Source organism: Aplidium turbinatum, chromosome 3 (assembly GCF_918807975.1).
Source record: "Aplidium turbinatum chromosome 3, kaAplTurb1.1, whole genome shotgun sequence".
In the NCBI taxonomy this organism is placed as follows: Eukaryota; Metazoa; Chordata; class Ascidiacea; order Aplousobranchia; family Polyclinidae; genus Aplidium; species Aplidium turbinatum.
The window spans coordinates 39,542,147-39,557,434 of record NC_137474.1 but is presented as its reverse complement, the minus strand read 5'-3'; the positions used below and the strand labels follow the sequence as shown (position 1 = coordinate 39,557,434).

At 36.8% G+C, this 15,288-nt stretch overlaps 1 protein-coding gene across 1 annotated transcript in view; it reads right to left on the bottom strand.

Moving 5' to 3' along the window:
• LOC145766898 (NADPH oxidase 4-like) overlaps positions 1-3,468 on the bottom strand; it is a 31,191-nt gene extending 27,723 nt beyond the window's left edge. The window contains exon 1 of the mRNA XM_082578605.1: positions 3,252-3,468. Coding sequence (XP_082434731.1) covers positions 3,252-3,308 — 57 coding nt within the window. The 5' untranslated portion in view covers positions 3,309-3,468. The remainder of the gene's footprint in view (positions 1-3,251) is intronic.
• Positions 3,469-15,288: the final 11,820 nt, after the last annotated feature.

Genomic DNA, 15,288 nt, shown 5'->3' with positions numbered 1-15,288 from the left:
TGCCAGCTCGGCCCATGGTGAATGAGAAGCACTTAAAATTTCAGCAATACTGAAGTGGATTTTAAGTAATCTGAGACAATAGGCTTACTCTGAGAACTTTGGACGTATAGTTGGCCTAGATCTGCAAAATTCTAGTATGTAATTTTCGTAATCTAAGAAGTTAAACCAAATGGTTGGTAATTTTACGTACAATTAGTAAAAGCTTGAGAGGATTAGTTTTATTTCTTGTATTGTTTTTCGTTTAGCTTGAACCGTTTTCTGATCTGGAGGAGTTGTAACGTGCTAGTTAGAAAAACGATTAATTTTCAAAAGATTTCCCTTTCAACAAGCGACAATCCACAGCAGCCAAATTGTGGTCTCGAAAGGATTTTATTGTCCAAGGTTGATATATTTGAAACATTGTAAAGTCTTTGGGAGAGTAAAAATGGGAAAGATTTTGACGTATTCGGAACATTGCGTAGTCAAAAATATGTTTATTAGCGTTCTACCAAATATCAACGTCTTACATAACGCTTGACATATGACCATGATAGGCATCAATGAGAAACAAACACAATGTAAAAATCACAGAATCTGGACCTTTTTCTTTTTTCACGCTGACGTCACGAAAGAGAAGGCCTTGTAAGAGTTTCTTATTACAGTGATCACCCAAAATGCAATATCTGTTTATTGTTGCAGCAATGTAACTCCAGCAAGGTTATGCCATTGAAAAACCTTTGTATATTGCCAAGTAAATATTAAATTTCATGCACAAATGAGCACATTGAATAATGTTACAAATGGAATCATTTTTAAATATTGTAAGAATTGATGTCGAATTTACCCAAAAAAGCACACCTGAGTTACACGATCATGACAGGAGAGCAATTGAAGCAACAAAAGCGCAATACCGTACTTTAACATTATTTATGGTCTTCTTTCGTTAGTTGGTAGTTAATTCCGACCACTTAGCCACCCACAAAGAAAGCGCTAAATGCTGTGCGGGAGAAGTCATCTGCAAACATGCCAAGATCACTTAACACCCTTGTTTGTGGGCGCACACGGGTGTCATTATGTTATCATACTGGGGGTTGTTTAAATATTATGTGACGCTCACGTGGGGGGACAGAACCGTCACATTTTTTTTATATGGGCCTGTCAAAAACGTCATGTTTGGGGTGAATAAGAGAAAATGACGTCATATCATATTTGAACAACCCCCTCTTGCTCGGTTTTGTTATAGTAAGCCGGTTAAATGGATAATAATAATAATGTTATAGTTTATTTGTTGTCGCTCTACAACTGCTATGGTCTTTTAGCAACAGGGCTCATGTTTAATTTCATATCACATTTACAATGCCATCACGTTATTAACCGACCTCCTCACCGTCATATGTAAGAAAGAACGAAATTGGTACCGGGTTTAAAGTCTTTATTATGACCCGACCTGGAATCGAATCCAGTCCTACCAACACTACAGTCGAAGGTGATAACAACTCAACCACTGACCTGGTAAAGGTTGACTCGATGAAATAAGTTATTATGTCAAACATTTTCTGGCACTCATTAGGGAATGGAAATTTTATTTTTGAAACATCTCAAAGGTGTCTGGTTGCTTTAAGATTATTTTGCAGTAAGCAGTTAAAAATGCCCTCGAGAGGTGAAGGGCCACATGCGCGCTTTTTTAACCTTGGCATGGCTCATTTCACAGGCTCTCTGGCTTAGGTAACGAGCAATCGCTAAGAAGCTCTTCACGTTCTGCGTAGTAACACGTAAGCAAAGAGGCAAAATTTATTCCCAAAATCAAGTTCATCCAGGGCATTCGTTATCTCTCAAATTTATGCTTTAAAGTGGCTATGCTTAAACTATTTTAATTGAAATTTAGTGTAAATGTATTGTCAAAATATGTCTACTTCTCGGGTTTATAAACAAAGCAGTTTTTTGGGATAAATAAAATAGGGAATGCAGACTCTCTAAAACCTATTTAAAAATTGTAGAAATGCAGTTTGCAGTAGTTGAATGGGCCACACTTGTCAAATTTGCATAATAACAAGCTGTGTTTCACGTTTTTATTGCATCAGTAAATTTTCAATTTTCTATGGTTATTGCCAATACCTGAAAGCAAAAATAGTTAACCTTGTCAATCATGTGTAAGTTCAAGCTAAGCTTCAGGTCCGAGGTAATACGATATTGAAAGGAGTTCAGCTTACAAGTAGCCCACTTGGCACTATGATTTGTGGCTGACCTTTGGCAATAGCCTTAAATTTTAACATTCTAAATTTCAACTTTAGGTGTGATCTGTTGACCTTTCATATCTTTCTTATTAAATTCTACTATCAGTTGCACATTATCAATTGATCTAACATTTCTTTCTCGTTTGTCTGTCTTATCTCAGGGATATTACTGCTTAACAGTATGTGATGACAGATTGGTTGCGTGTAGCCAAACTCTTTAGCCATGCAGCACTTTAAAACATGTAAGTAATGTACGGTTGCTTTAAAATTACACACTACTTGTTTATAGAGATAGCCGCATCAAAAACACAACCACCTTTTACATGCCAATTCAGCATTTTTTACAGTAAAACGAGTATTTTGTAATTGTTTGCTAAGCGTTTTCGCTAACATCACAAAAAGCTGTTTTAAGTTGATTGAGAAAGGAGCAAACACCTTTTCAAGATTGTCAAATCAAAGCAAGTGATTTCATACAAAAAGTAACACTCTTAACATTTCGAAATGAGTGGTCATGAAAACAAAGATTTGACCACGTGAGGTGTACGGGGAAAGTTACATAACATGGCTGTTTACAGCTTTGCCAGCTTGTTTCCTCATGTGTGTTCTGCGGTATAAATCACGAGCAGCAAAAACACAGTTGAAAGATTTAATTTTCTTTTTTTCTTTGCAAACTTGTCACCATTCTACTCGTCAGAACTGCGCAACTTTTGAAGAAACAAGTTTGAACATTAAATGTTCAAACTTAAGTACTTAATGAAGTAGGCTACTTTATGTATAATATGTCTCCATTTAATGCACTACATGTAAAAGGTCTGGTGTACTGGTGACCTGTATTTGCGTTTCGACACTGCATATCATACTCAACTCAAAACCAATCAATTTTCAAAACCCGAAAAAAGTTAGCCTATAAAACACTAGCCTACCCCCAAACGTGCAACTTAAAAAATTACTTTGCAAAGAGTTCAGGCCTACTAAAAAGGAAAACAAGTTTGTTTCGAAATAAGCCAGTGTATAAACTTTTTTGAAAGTGTTACTTACCCAAATAAAGTATTTGAGTCCATCGTTGACTAAAACTGTTCTTCCCAATAAAACCATACTCGTGAGACTCAATGCAACCACAAAGTTTGTATACTTGTACTACAACCACTGTACAGTGTACAGTATTCAAAATCTTCTGCATTCAGACATGAAATGTCGAGTTTTCCATTGCGCTCTGCCTTTAAAAAGTCGTAGATAAAACATAAATAACTGGCCTTCTAATGTGCCAAGACTTGACTTTGCACACTAAATTTTGCCTATCAATCAAAGTGCGCCTGAAAAAAGGCATCGTGTAATTATTGAAGTGGTTATTAAAGCTACTGGAAAACAACAACAAGGTTGACATTTGGTTAGGCCAGTTGATTTGACTTTTCAAAAGTAAAATTCAGCATCTTTTGTCGTTGAATTAACACACTTAAATAATATTTCTTGAAACAGCCTTGTCTTTCCACTTTATCATTTGCTGACTAACCTAGCACAACATGCTGAGCTTGAAAACTGTTGACATGGCGCACGCTGCAACTTCAATAGACGTCTTATTTACAAACAAAGCTTACTTCGCATTCTTGCCTGACTTGTCAACTGTAATCGAGTAAACGCTGTCAGTGTCACAGAGAAGAGAAATAGTTTGCTCGAAGTGGTCTTCAAGTTGACTTGCACTGCACAGCATTGTGAGGTATCAATGCACCACAAAACAGCGTCACTGTTGCCAAACTGCGTTATCAGTCACCAAGTCTGTTCGCTGATTGCGCATTTCTTTGTCTTCCCTGCGTTGGTTGATACATTCTACCAAAAAAGAGATTTCAGACTATTCCTTTTTCTATCACTTCGCAGAGCAATACCAAGCAGAAATGAACAAAATCTACTTCGAATTTGCTTTTAGGCTCGAAATTTCTTTACTTTGTATAAATCAGCGTCATGGTATGACAACGTGAGCAATTCAACATATTTGTGGTTTAGGTGGCTAAATCATGTCTTGTTATTCTCTGTTATCATAATATCTGTTAGACAGATTTAATTCAAAGATATTGATAGAAATCAAACGATCTATGTTTTGTGTCAGTTCATCTTTGAGAAGGACAGGTCATGCAAAATCCTCGTTTAAAATAAATAACGACACAATAAATAGTCTGGAAACAATCTGCATAATCACCCCAAAGCATTGAAGTGGACCGGTAATTTTTTGTGGCTTAAATGATTAACATGTTGTGATTTGTGCTTAAAACTATGCTACTACGTTGAAACGGTTTTCTTTAAAGCAAAATGACCAATGTTTGCTCGCTATATGAATAGCTTCAATTTCGTTTGAGGATTTCACAGTGTATTTTTGAAGAGTCAGTCTTAATTAAAAATGCGTCATGACACCTGGATCTGTCCCTTATCTTGGATAAGCCAGAAAGCTTTGAAATCCAGCAAAAAAAGTCAGGATTAATTTTAGGCTACAATAAGCGATGGTTGCTTGAAACAAACATACAGTGTTTCAAGGTACCGGTAGTTCTTGTTTTGACTCAATTTGGGCTCTTGAATTATTACTTTTTGCAAAAAATTCGTTTAATTTCGTTTCGATAAGAATCATGATTTCAAACAGCTCTACAACATGCATGCACTCACAACTCTGTAAGCTGTGGCATAGACTTCTCTTGTAATTGCGATATAGCTTCATTAACAAACCTTATTGACAAATACGCATTGGACCGAAAGGAAAAGAGCACAAACTTCATACAGTAGCCTATGTTATGGAATGAGAAAAGATAAGGGTATACCTTGTGTAGGTGCATGGCATTATACCTCTCAGGTAAATGCTCAATTTTTACCATTCAGCGTCCTTGGCATTTACTCTGCCCTTACTTGCAACGCGCATTTAGGAACCAAGGTCGTGGTACCTTCATTTTTTTCTAGATCTCCTGTATTGATAACTAGTTTATCTCCACATTGAGGCATTTGAGGATTACGATCATGAAACTAATCTAGGGGTCGGCAACCTTTTTAGGTAAGAAAGCCATAAAAGCTACATTTTTGGAAATGTATTTCCGTGAGAGCTATATAATGTTTAAACACTTATTACAACTAACATGTCGTGGCAGCTGGTGAGTTGTAAAAGTGAGGCGGGAAAAACAGCGGGGGGTCTGGGGGTCTCCACTATAAAAAAATTAAAAAAATACATTTAATTTGGTACATTCTAAGCGTATTTTCAGCTCTAAATGGTAATGAAAAGTTAAAATAAAGCTTTCGTGTTTTATACTTTAAAAGATTAGATTTATCTACGAGCTACATGCCGTCATCAAAAGAGCCACGTATGCAGGCCCGGATTTAGGGGGGGCAGAGGGGGCAGTTGTCCCGGGCCCCCGACTTTTGAAGGGCCCCCCTATGTGGTTAAAATGTGATTTTGTGTTATTTTTTTTCCTTTTGGCCTTTAAAGTTTCTGCAAAATGCTGTGCAGTACTGAACTGATGCTACTGTAGACGTAAAGATGATTTTTCGCGCCGTAGGCGCAAAAAATTTTTTGCATGGGGGCCCCCCGATCTAAAAGTGCCCCGGGCCCCCGATCAGCTAAATCCGGCCCTGCACGTATGGCTCGCGAGCCATGGGTTCCCGATCCCTGAGCTAATCTAATCATCGTTTGCAAGGTCGTTGAGAAGAATTCGGGCCCGGTACCAATGACACCATGACTTCAAACAAACGTACTTCTAAAAAAATGCACCATATCCAAGGAATACGAAGTAATTTGTTAAATTTTCGGCTCCTAAAATCATACCTGGCCCGGGGTCAAAAGTACCTTCTGGACCCTTCTGTCATCGCCACTGATCGTTTGCTTGATCCGACCACAGACAATTGGTTCGATCGATTTTTTTTTCTCGCGCCAACACTCAGAGCTCAGAGTCAAATTGAATGAGGTTGATTGCAAGTTGGGGTTGTTCGAAAAGAAAGAATTTGATCGAAATTTTACTCTATGAGTTGTAGTTTGAAAGGAAACAAAATGATGTTCCACATAAATTGAATCGAACCCAAATCAATGTAAAACATTTTGTGTCATCACAAAATAATTTCGTTTCGTATAAAAAAAATCAACTGCTTAAGTGTTCGAATATTCCTTTGTCTGAAAAATTGCAACTTCTTTGAAGAACATAATACAAGATCACGCAGTTGTCATGCGCATCATCAAGTCGGTGACCCTCCCTTGTTTCTTTACGAGCGCAAAACCACATCGCTATCATTTCGAAAAACGAAGCGGAATTGCCCAGACAGAAAAATGTGTCATTTTTACATTGATTCAACATCTGACCAGACGTTCAATCAATGTAAAAATGACGGATTTTGCTGTCTGGGCAGAAATGCAACTAAACAAGGACTTGTGCTTCGAAACGGGGCTAAATTTGTTCCAAATAGTTTTGTTTCAATTAACGTAAATGAAATCATAAGAAACAATCCAATCAAACAAGCTTCTGCATAAATGATTAAATCATCCTCCGCTTGGCGCTTATTTATTTATTTACACACAAACTCGTACCAGACAGAAACATTTAATCATCGCGTTACTTGAATGAGGATGAAGTTGCGGTTAAATATGAACAATCATGTAACACTCACCCACATTTTGACTCATCGAGCTCTGTTATAAGCAATTGATTTGTCTGGGTACTGTACGTTAATATGCGCAATGTTAGTGATATAGGCTCTAAAATCTTCGAGCTTTGTATATCCTAATGACTTCAAAATATCTGATAGTCTAATAACAAAGGCCTCCGTAAGTAACTAATTAGGAAAGGTTTCAAAAACAGTTGTTTAGAATCCAAACTTGGAAAATAATCCGAGAACCAAACGAATAACGGAAGAGGCAATGTTTCATCAGGCGTTTAGATTGTTACTCTACAAGCAGGCAGTTGCATTGCTGCTCATCACAGTAAACATTGCGATTTCGAAAGATGACAGAGATGAAAACCATCGGGAAGATTTAAACCTGTTAGTTTAGCTACGCCTAGTTAGCCTGACAGAGATCACTATTATGTTACGGGCCTCGTGCCAGATTATGCGGCTCAAGAGCATCTCACAGTTGTCGGGGCTTTTTTCAAAAAAGCTAGTTGGCCTCAGACCAAAGATAGGCACTATACTAGACGAGCAAGTTTTGTGGATTGTCGAATCACGTTGAAACTATGTAAAAACGTCAAATTTAGCTGTCAGGAAATTGTTTTCAATAAATATGTCTGATTGCAGGCGATTTGAGAATTGTAGACTCTACACTCCAGTATGTCTTTGTATGTCAATTGCACTTTGCTTCGTCACATAAAAACAGACACATTATCTTTTTCGAATCACTCAAAGCAAGTTAAAAAGAAAACTAAAAAACTCCAAGCAAGTTTGTTTTGGAAGTTTGGTTAGCTTTTAATTCATGCAATCGTATTTCAACGTCTAGCGGTTGATGATTTTCAACAGTTACTGTATTAAAAATTTGCTTTGCCCTTCTTTCTTACTTACATTTTTTTTTGTATTTTGAGACTTTCTAACACCTGAAAAACTCATTACCCCTTTAACATCATGCTCTAGCTGTGGGTCTGGTCTACTAGCACATGGGTTTATGTCAAGAAGCTTACTGAACGGGGGTTGAGAGATGTCATCTTCAACTTGCCTCCTGACAAAAGAAACACTTTTTGGGCTTTTCCAACTGCCTGCATCTGCATGCTGTTCAAAACGTTACATGTATGATGTTTATTTGAAGCAATGCAGTTTCCTGGTGTACAAGGTGTTTTCGTCATACAGAAAATTAATTTGCTCAAATCCTGGAAACAAATAACCTGCCTCCTAATTATTTGCCAAAACAATCTTACACACTCTTTTTGCTTTGTGATGTCGATTTTACTGCTGCACTGTTTTCTCTCAATTAAAGAAAAAACTTTTCGAGCCCGTTTATATACCGGCGTTTGTCATGGTTGGGCGAGTTTTGTTCAATTTGAAAAAGGAAACCATCGGATGTCAATAATAATAACAGTGACCAAAATTGCTCGTGGACGGGCATTGTTAGAGGCCGCCTGTCTGATTGTCTGTTCCCCCAAGGCGTCTTGACAGTTGCCAAGCTGCTTAGATAAACACCAGCTCACTTGAAAATCGGATGTCGATTTTCTGTCGCAGCGTGGTTAGTTTTATAGAAACCAAGAAGCCAAGGCAACAATTACAATAATATTGATATTTTCAGTGTTGATACTGTAATAATTGATAGACTTCTGGTGATACTACTCTTTTGGCTAGAAAGAACTTTCCAGACAGCAAAGTCGGTCACTTTTGCATTGATTCAACGTCTGCACAGGTTGAATCAATGTAAAATGATTTTTTGCTGTCTGGATTTTAACTAGAAAGTATCAATTTTCTCTAGCAAGTATAAATGGCTTGATTATAGACACAGTACATTTAACTGGCCATCAAAAAGCTAAAGTACAATACTTTTTCGCTGATCATTCACGCAAGTCTGGTAATTACACAAGTAACCATTGCAATTCAGCAACAGTGCCAACAACGATGATACGTAGCTTATATTTTCAAAATATTTTGCGAAACAATCAGTTTTCAATCAGATTATTTAATTTTCCTCTTCAAAAACAAAACCAATAGTGCCATATTGCATGATGATCTTCTGGAGTCAATTGATGGAAATAAAATGATTTCCAAAAACTTTTTCTTGTGAGAAATCAGTCTCTCGTTTATTAAGTCAAAACAATAGATCCACATACTCAATTGTTTTTAAACACATTACAAAATTATAACAAAACTGCAATTACAAAACTTCACAACAGAGAAACTTGACCCTTTATTACCTCCTACTCTCGACGAGAGGAAGGAACTTGATGATGATTCAATGCAACATTAACGTACAATACAAAGTTATGATTTTGAAAATATGAAATATTTTGTGGTATGACAATACAACGTTTCACGTATAACTACAATTTAAGTTTGATAGTTGGCAATAGGAACAGAGTAAAGACCATGTCTCTCTTCGAGAGAAATGTTGAAGGCATTTTGACCACATTTGTTGACATAACGTAATAGCAGTTCAACAATGGCAGCTTTCTTTTTCCTCTAGGTAGAGTCGAGATTGAGCATGAACGTCATAGAGTATAGACAATAAATATACATATTTAATGTCGGGTAAGTTTAAAAAAATTGACGCTGACGAAAAAAACGTAAGTATAATTTCTAAAACTAAAGAAGACAAAGACCTTTCAATTCCAAGCTCATCAGATTGAGTTTGTTTTCACTTCCTTTTAGGGAAGGTGATCGTCCTCTTGACCTTTCCTTGTTGCTTAGGGTCAAAGGTCAACTTGGCAAATGGTCTCTTGCATTCGTTTCACTTCCACTTTTTCCAAGCCGATTCATCGTCCAGGTGGTTTCGTATCTTGATTACGACATGGCGCTAAACAAAGCAGCCACTTGTGTCTTAAACAGAAACAAAAAGTTATTTGAAAAGATCGGATTTATCTTCGTCTTTCCAGCTCAAAATTCGTGCCTTTGACACTGAATCAACGTCTGTAGACGTTGAATCAATGCTACATTTTGCTACTTAGGATGGCGGAAAAAGAAACTATCAGATGAACTCAGATCCCACGATGCCTCAGGATGTTAGCAACAAGCATAAAATTAAGTTTTCCTCACTTTGTGAGAGAAGTAATTTTGCTGTTCCGTGCGTGAACAGGTGATTGACGATGAAGTAATCGGGTGAGTCACATTAATCAAACTTTGTAGAACTGACACGCAACAAATTCGATTGTTTTCGGCACTGCGCTGTGTCCCAACCAGAACATAATAACCAATTAAAACTGCAAAAAATAGCAGTCTGCAGAAAAAACAGATCCAAAGTATAGAAGAAATGTCAAACTTAAATCATTCCTTAGCAAGTTGAAACTATTTCAAACGAGGATATGTTATCGGAAGTGTTCTGTTTTGCAAAGAAGATATGCCAATCATGTGCCATCAACTACCATCAAATTACAATAGCCTATTGATTTTGGTAACTTCGGTCCAGTTCAATTTGTTTTATTTCTAACCATCACAAGGAAAAAAAAAGGTTTTTACATTATTTAGTTTTTACATTACATGAGTTTGAAAAAGTTCTTCATAGCTAGCTTGGTTTATCCAAGCACTTGTTCTTGCCAGATGCACAATATTTCCTTATCAAAATATAAGCACATCATTTAAACATCACCACATTATTGCAGTACTTGTGATAACTGTTAAATTTAACAACATTCAGAAGGAAAAGCTTCCGTCACAACACCGGAAGTTCTGGACTGAAATTCCTTGTTCCACATGAAATTAAGCGCTGGTAGATCCACCATTATGATCAATTCCGTTTTTTTACCAAAACCTTATGTTTGGTTCCGACTAACTGCTTTCATCGAACTGAGGCGACCGCTGCAACTTTGATTTCTTCGAGATGTCATTTCTCTTTACGTTTAACAGTAATCTGCAGTAGTTTGTTGATTTCACGGTGTTGTGGCAATGTAGAGCAGAAGAAATGTTGAGAGTGAACTCTCATTTTTGTGTTTTCAATAATTAATAATTCAGAACTGTTCAGTCAATAATTCACACTATGAATTTCGGTCCGTGTGAGCTGAACATGAGATATGAAAAAAATCAAATCAATTTAGCATTGTAATGAAAACAAATGTTAGGTTGTATTAATATTTGTCGATCTAATCTTAAAATTTTATTGTTGAAAATGCATTTAGAGAAAGCACTCACTTGACCTGTTAGTTCTACGTCATCGAATTACCATGTATTTGACGTATTAGTGAGATGAATTTGACACTTTTCTTCTTAAATAAGTGCAGCGTGCAACGAATGGCATAAATCAGGGGTGGGGAACCTGCGGCCCGCGGTCCGAATGCGGCCCGTGTGATTGTTCTATGTGGCCCGCGTCAAAATTTCTTTACCCAAAACATATTGAAACAACAGCTCAAAAAAGAGTAGGCTCTGCATTCTCGGTATATTGCGAATGGCCTTCTATGACTAGTTAATTCATCATAGAAGGCCATTTGTAACAACAATGTGTACGTCACAATGTGTACGTCACCTTGTGACCGTCACAATGTGACCAGTTATTGTGAATCGGTCAGTTATGCCATTCGTGAAAAGTGGTTTGCAGAGTAGCCTACTTCTCAAATTAGCAAAATTTTACGTTGTATAATAGCTTCTGGAAAGAAAAGAAAGATTGGTGATGAAAGCAGAATGTTCCAGAAAGATTGGAATTTAAGATTGGCATTTTTTATCTGTAAATAAAATTTCGAAATTTTTAGTGGCCGCCTGTGTTATTTCTCATTTTATGTGGCCCGCAATACTAAAAAAGTTCCCCACCCCTGGCATAAATGATAGAGCGTAAGGAACAAGTGCCCTTTAACAAACTAAATATTAAAGCTTGGGTTTTTTCTGATATTTTGTTGTCCAGAGCATGACATGCTGCAATTAAAATACTGTCCGTGTGAGTGTGACCACTCGGCAGTTTTGCTGAAATCTTTGTTCAACTTTCCGGCTTTTGTTGAAAGTAACTTTGGGAACTTTATAGCCACACAACAAAATATGTAGCGAATTACTTTTGACAACTACATAAAATTTTAATTTATATGAATCTGCAGCCAGATCACACGGCGAATTTTTTCTGCTCCAATTGAAGTTGCAGTGTCGGAGTTTTACAACAATACGTAAGTCTATGTGTTTGTGTCTATATTGGCTACTGGTTTGTAAGGTCGAAGTGAACTTAATACGCTTGTATAAATGTATAACAACCTGGATTAGGCTTTATTAAAATAAAAGGCAACTACTTCTGCAAATGAAAAGAATACATAAATAACTCCTTCCTACAGTACACAACGCTGCAACAACAGGACTAAAAGAATGAATTTTTGAAGAAAGCGAAGAACCAAAGCGTGTAGAAAACAAGGCAATAATTAACTGAGTAGAATGCTTGAGGAACAAAGCGCCGTGCTCAGAAACACACGACAAAGGTTTGCGAAAAAAGCAAAATGAATCACAGAAGCCAGTGACGTAGTTTAAAAAAAATTAGGGGAGCGAAAGCAACTTTTTGGGGGGGGCAAACATTTTAATATTTAAAATCAAGGGTTTGTTCAAAATAAAGCTGCTGAATGCAGCCAAACATTTATCGAACGTCATTCAACATGTGATACAATGTCATTAAAACGTTGTAATAAGATTAAAAACCTATTTGTTTAGAGGGGCTAAATAACCTTTTTTTAGGGTTGCGATTGCTCTTCTAACCCTAACCCTCAATTGGCTACGTGCCTCAGTGAAGCCGTAATGCTTTGCGTTTTTTTCGTATTTGAATAAATTTTTTTATTAAATTTGACCCGGGATAAGGAAATCCAGTTTTTAGAAACAAGAGATCTCTGTCACATTACCTTATCAAGCAAAAGTCAATTTCAGCTTACAAATTGTGCAATGACCTATTAATAGAACAAAGGCCTATCAATTTTCTGTAAGCGTACTTTTGTATTCCAATGAGGCGCTATATTGTGCACTTCACTGATAAATGAACTGAAAGACCAAACGGATGTTTATATCGTCAGTGTTGCCATTCTCTTTTTTGGCTTTGTGGTTTTATGTCCGGAATTAGGAAGGAAGGTATCGTCTTTGAAGTTTTTCAAGTTGGTTGCGATTGATTTGGAGAACAGTAAGATCACTTACTTCCTTTTGCGGGTGGCCATGCTCAGTCGTATGACTCATAATACCAAGAAAAGCATTTACGACTGCATGCCGATTTGAAGTCTAGACAACGACTTCAAAAAAAAATCACAAAGATTTGTCTTGAAACGAAGGCGTTTTGGGGAGATATTTTTGTTGCAATAATGAAGTTTCCTGAAACCAAACACTGCGTGAATCTTTGTTGTGCCATTATAGCCTATACTTTTATCTAAACAATGAGAACCAAAGTCATGACAGCGGAAAAATGAAGATTAAACACTTTGCAGAACATTAAAAATAAATATCATTTATTAGGATTGATAATAGTTATCTAGTTTATTTCAGAATTAATCACTAATCAGATCATAAAAACAGTATTGAAGTAATTTGTCAACATAAACGCTTTATTCTAAATTTGGTTATATTTAATGATAGGTGTTAAGTTTAACAAAAGAAATAGAACAGTCGTGCTATAAATAGAAAAAGAAAAACTGCGATTCATATTCAGCAGCCTACTTTCACACCAATTGACCCTCAATTGCCCGACAACGTAAACGTGCAAAAAAATTAGTGATTTTAACCCGAGAGAGGAGCAGTTAACCTCAGACGCTTAGGAAACCACAAGATTCACATCTACCCTTGAAATGTGCATCAGTCGTAGCGTGATACCATCTGATAGCTTTTGTCACATTTGTCGTCTACTGTTTTAATTACTATTTTATTATTGGTTATTATTTTTTTTGCCAATTTTTTTTGATACATTTCTTTTATCGAGCACATGATGTAAATTTGACATCTATTCTTTTAAACCTTTTTAGCATCTTCAAAAAATGCAAACTCTAAGTCAATATGTAAGTAGCTCTTTGCAGTGAAGACTCATTTAAGTCAATAAGCTGTCCATTTCTGCAGATATGAGTTAGATATCCCGTCAGGCGTCAAGTCATATCAATCGCCAAGCAATAACTTAACCAAAATGTCGTGAGGCTTCGTCCATGCTTGAATTTAGTTAGACTGATGCTATGGTTAGCGTGATAATGGCTTCAGCTACGTCTTTACGGTTACTCCGCCGACAACTACCTATTTTGTAAAAGCGTGAGAATAAAGATAGCTATCTACGATCAACAGAGCGTTATATAAAGACACAATTAAGTTATTAAAGCATCACAAAGCGTAATACAACTGATGGGCGTATTTGCAAAGTCGGATTAATGTAGACCTGCATATCTTTGTGTTTTGTTGGAATCACCTCTCCTAAAGCTACATGCTGAATCCGTTCCTTCTTTAAGGTTTTTTGTTTGTAGATGATTAGAGACGTAGGCTACAGTAACCTATACCAAACGGCACCCGCGTGCATTAAGATTTAAATCTAGGCTATAAACAAATTGCCTTCAACGTTGGTTTCAATCATAATCTAGTATCTAAGTTAAGTTAAAGCGCTTTAAACATGTGTCCTGTACCTGTTAGAAATCCTACCTTAACAATAAGTTGCAAACTCGACTTAATCTTTTTTCGTCTATTTGCATCGTGTCAAGAGATTTTTTATATTTATCGCAGGACTAAATACAATTTAATGAAAGACTTCAAATGCCACATGCCATTTTTATGTTTTATCCACCCCTTCTTCATCCAAATGTAATGTTTGTCGCTGACTCAATCTGCATGTCACAATATGACCTTTCAACTCTCACCAATAGTGATATCATATTTTTTAAAGTTTAATCCTATTATCTAATGCATTGGGGCTCAAGTTGTCAACCTCCTAGTAGTGAGCCCTGGTAATTGATTCTTGCAATCAAGCGAAAGACAACAAATCAAGACATTAATTATAGCTCACAAAGCTCTATGCAACTCCATCCTCATAAGCAAGAAGAAGAAGAAGATCTAATGCGTTTTTGTTCTGTTTTAATACGTTATTGAAGCGTCATAATTAACAGGTGTAAATTTTTTAATCTCCGACCGTTCTGATTTTGTTTTGAGTATAAAAAAATTAATAAGACAAAGGCAAGGAACAACGGCATTTTCCATCGCAAACTGCTTTAAAACCACTGCATTCATTCCTCTGCATCGTCGATGAAACTGTTTTCATTGAAGTGCTTTAGTAATTTATTGCTGCCATCTAGTGTCTAAGAGTTTGAGTAATTTTGGTCACTAGAGAGCGCGTTCTGATATGCGGCGCTGATTTACTGTGATACCTGATTCGGTCGGCTGCATTGCCGAGTGGTGAGAGCCTTGGAACGATGTTCGAAAGGGCGCCGGTTCGACACCGCTCATGAGCATGCGGCTGTGTCTTTGGCAAGACACTTAAAGGCAGTGGCGGCTGATGAGTCCTAGAAATGGGGGTGCTGCGGACTCC